Source organism: Rhinopithecus bieti, unplaced genomic scaffold (genome assembly GCF_001698545.2).
Source record: "Rhinopithecus bieti isolate Rb0 unplaced genomic scaffold, ASM169854v2 scaffold_49857, whole genome shotgun sequence".
Lineage (NCBI taxonomy): Eukaryota > Metazoa > Chordata > Mammalia > Primates > Cercopithecidae > Rhinopithecus > Rhinopithecus bieti.
In genome coordinates this window covers 16,414-19,505 of record NW_016819477.1, presented here as the reverse complement: position 1 = coordinate 19,505, position 3,092 = coordinate 16,414, and the positions used below count along the sequence as shown (strand labels likewise).

The 3,092-nt window shown below is 31.0% G+C and overlaps 1 protein-coding gene across 1 annotated transcript in view; it reads right to left on the bottom strand.

The window, feature by feature from the left end:
- Positions 1 to 1,579: 1,579 nt before the first annotated feature.
- LOC108519759 (cilia- and flagella-associated protein 47-like) overlaps positions 1,580 to 3,092 on the bottom strand; it is a 17,585-nt gene continuing 16,072 nt past the window's right edge. The window contains exon 6 of the mRNA XM_017858977.1: positions 1,580 to 2,420. Coding sequence (XP_017714466.1) covers positions 2,203 to 2,420 — 218 coding nt within the window. The 3' untranslated portion in view covers positions 1,580 to 2,202. The remainder of the gene's footprint in view (positions 2,421 to 3,092) is intronic.

Here is a 3,092-nt window from a genome sequence, read left to right as displayed (position 1 = left end):
AAAGATATAATTACTAAAAGAAAAGAAAATAAAAATTATAATACTTCTATATTCTTTATTTAGTATGTTCTAGCATGCATAATAAATCACAAATCAGGATTATATATATTAGTTTTGATGAAAACTACCCAAGGTATAATGATTTTATTTTCCAAAATTTCAACTAAATCTGTGATAATCTAGTTAAGATGGGGTAATAACATCATAGGAGATATTTTATTTAGATATTTTGGCTGCAATAATAATTAAATATTTAGATATTTAGAATTTAGATATTTAGATATTTTTAGGTAAAATATCTAGATACTGATGGTAATCATAAATAATGGGGATAACAGTAATAATAATATTATTGTGTACCCAGTATTAACCAGATATATGATTTTTACTTACATTTCCACTATGGTCTACCAGTCCAGAAAGTGCTCAGAGGGAAGCTAGACTATGCTTATGTTATCCATCTTTAAATACACAGAGCCTATATGGGGCCTAGTACAGTGTAGGGACTCAATAAATAAATGTTAAATGAATGAATGGATGGTACTATCACATTTTACAGTGGAAGAAATCAAAATTTAGGGTGATTAAGTACTTTGTCTAAGTCATACAATGATTACATAACATTCGCCACCTCCACGAAACATGTATAAATATATTTCAACAAACATATGTAGTTTTTAATGTGTCAATCTTGTGTGGTCTCTTTACAGTTGAAAAAACTCTTAACTATGAACGAGGAAGTAAAGTCAATTCTCCTCATGGGGAAAGAAGAGAAGGTAAAGAAGCTATAAAAAAAAAATACATTTTTTCCACTTTTTAAATTTGACACAATTGTTTTTTCAGCCTTTCAGAGTGGACTTTTAAAAATAAAAAAAGTGTTACCAGATTTTGTGGGAGTTCTTAAGAGGAAAGAAAATTAGGAAAATGAATGGAATATTTAAAATATACTCCCAAACTAGGGAAGGCAAGAGGAGCAAGATAATTCTATTAAGAAAGTAGATCCAGGACTAAGAATTGTGTAGATTAATAACTGAAAGTGATCTTAGACAGCATCTACACAACTATGTACAAGGTGTTAGCATGTGCTGTGCAAAAGGAAAGAGTTGAAGGCTCACCTAAGTATGGAGAAGAAGGTGCCAAATGAAATTATTCAGGCATGCTTCTACTAGAAGTCTACTCATGGGGCTTAATATATTCATAATGAGCACTTTGCTTATCAAAAAATGGAGATTCACAGAATTACATAAGGAAAGGACTCCCCCTCCTCATCTCACACAAAGCACCTCACAGAACTAGTGCAACATAGACTGATTTTTGGAAATGTTGGTATCATCCACCTCTTTGATTTTTCAGGAAAGCAAGCAGTAGCCAAAGGGAAACTAGAATCCAAATTTTCCAATTTCTCATTATGTGTTCTTGACCCTATTGTCTTCACTTATGAAATATTATTTGTTATCGTCATAGGTTTTAATATATTCTATAATTACATCTATTTGAAGAATATTATCCAGGTAATTGGAATAATGAATTTTCAAACAAAACTAACAGAAGAGTAAATAGATCAATCAGGCCTTCATAAATGAATGACAAACAAATGAGTATTTTATTTAATCACTTCACGTTTCTCCACATACACATATACATGTGCATGTTATACTTCAATAGAAAGTTTTTGAGAGAATAAAACTAATTTACACATAATGAAAAGCAGTAGGACCCAGCTTATTTTAGGCTTAGATGAAAAACCATACTGAGTTCTGTCATTTGCCATCACTGAAATTAGTAAAAGTAGATGAATTTCTCATCTCTTGAGGCTAAAAACTCCTTCACAGCTGAAATATGTAAGAATATCATCATGTCCTAGAAATATAGATGGGATTTAGTAAAAGAGCATTTGGCTTATTTAATATTTCTAAGAACATTGAGTGGGAAATTTGGTACACATGTAAAATCATGCTTGGTGATTGAGTCACGAAGTTAAGGCCCTCTGGACTGTACCAGAAAAAGGTTAAAATTGCATATTACAGCTTTTCCTTTACTCACATTTTTAATCCGTCAAGTACGTTCTCTGAAAACATTTTCTGAGTCTCTTAATAAAATAATTTCATTTCAATGGCTCCCATGATGATACTACATATTTATAGAGGCTCTAACAAAAAACTAGTACTGTTGGCATGAAAGTCTTGCGTTTCAGAGTTAATTCTAGATATAGGTAACTATACACACCAGGATATACCCAACCAATTCATAGCCCTCAAAACAAAAACCATGTTCAAGGAAAATAATTACATGTGCAACACATTTTAGCTTCAATGCATTGCCTTGAAAGACATGAAGAATAAATTCTCCTTTTTCTGGAGAATTGAAGCCCAGCTGCCATGTTACTTCACATTCCAGTGAGGAGTACGCTTCAACATTGCCTAGAGAAAATGTAGAGGGAAAATAAGACATTTTCCACATTTTAATTGTATTTATTGTTGTTAATATCCAAGATAAGAGTTAAGGTAAAAATGTGATTGCATTAAATAAATTATTAAAGTTAAACTCCAAAAACAGAAAAATACTAAGTGAGATAGTATCAAATGAGTATTGACCTATAGGGTTTGATTAAAATAGGAAATACATGCATTATTTTTCAATTTTAATAGGCAAATAAAATATATGAAAAATATGCCAATATTTGGAAAACAACAGAAAATTTAACAATGAAACAAACACTCTATGATTAGAAATAAATTTACATATAGACAGTAGAAAATCATTTGTGATTCCGAACCAACTTGCCCACACCACATGTTTCCTGACATTCTGGAATACTTGTCAGCATCATTCATTCAGCTTTCAGAAGGAAGAATTATCATTACCAGATAATTTTTTTGAAATATATACATCCCTAGAGATGTAGCTTCTGATTTAGCTATTGGTAATTAACAAATTGCTATAATTCAAATACATTGAGAACTCATGTGGTATCAGGTACATTTGGTATGAGCTGTTTTATCTGTTTAAATTCATCATTTCCTTTGGAGTAAGGAAAATAATACTTAATGGAAACAATACCTTAGATGTTCTTCCTTCAGAAAGGGAGAAGC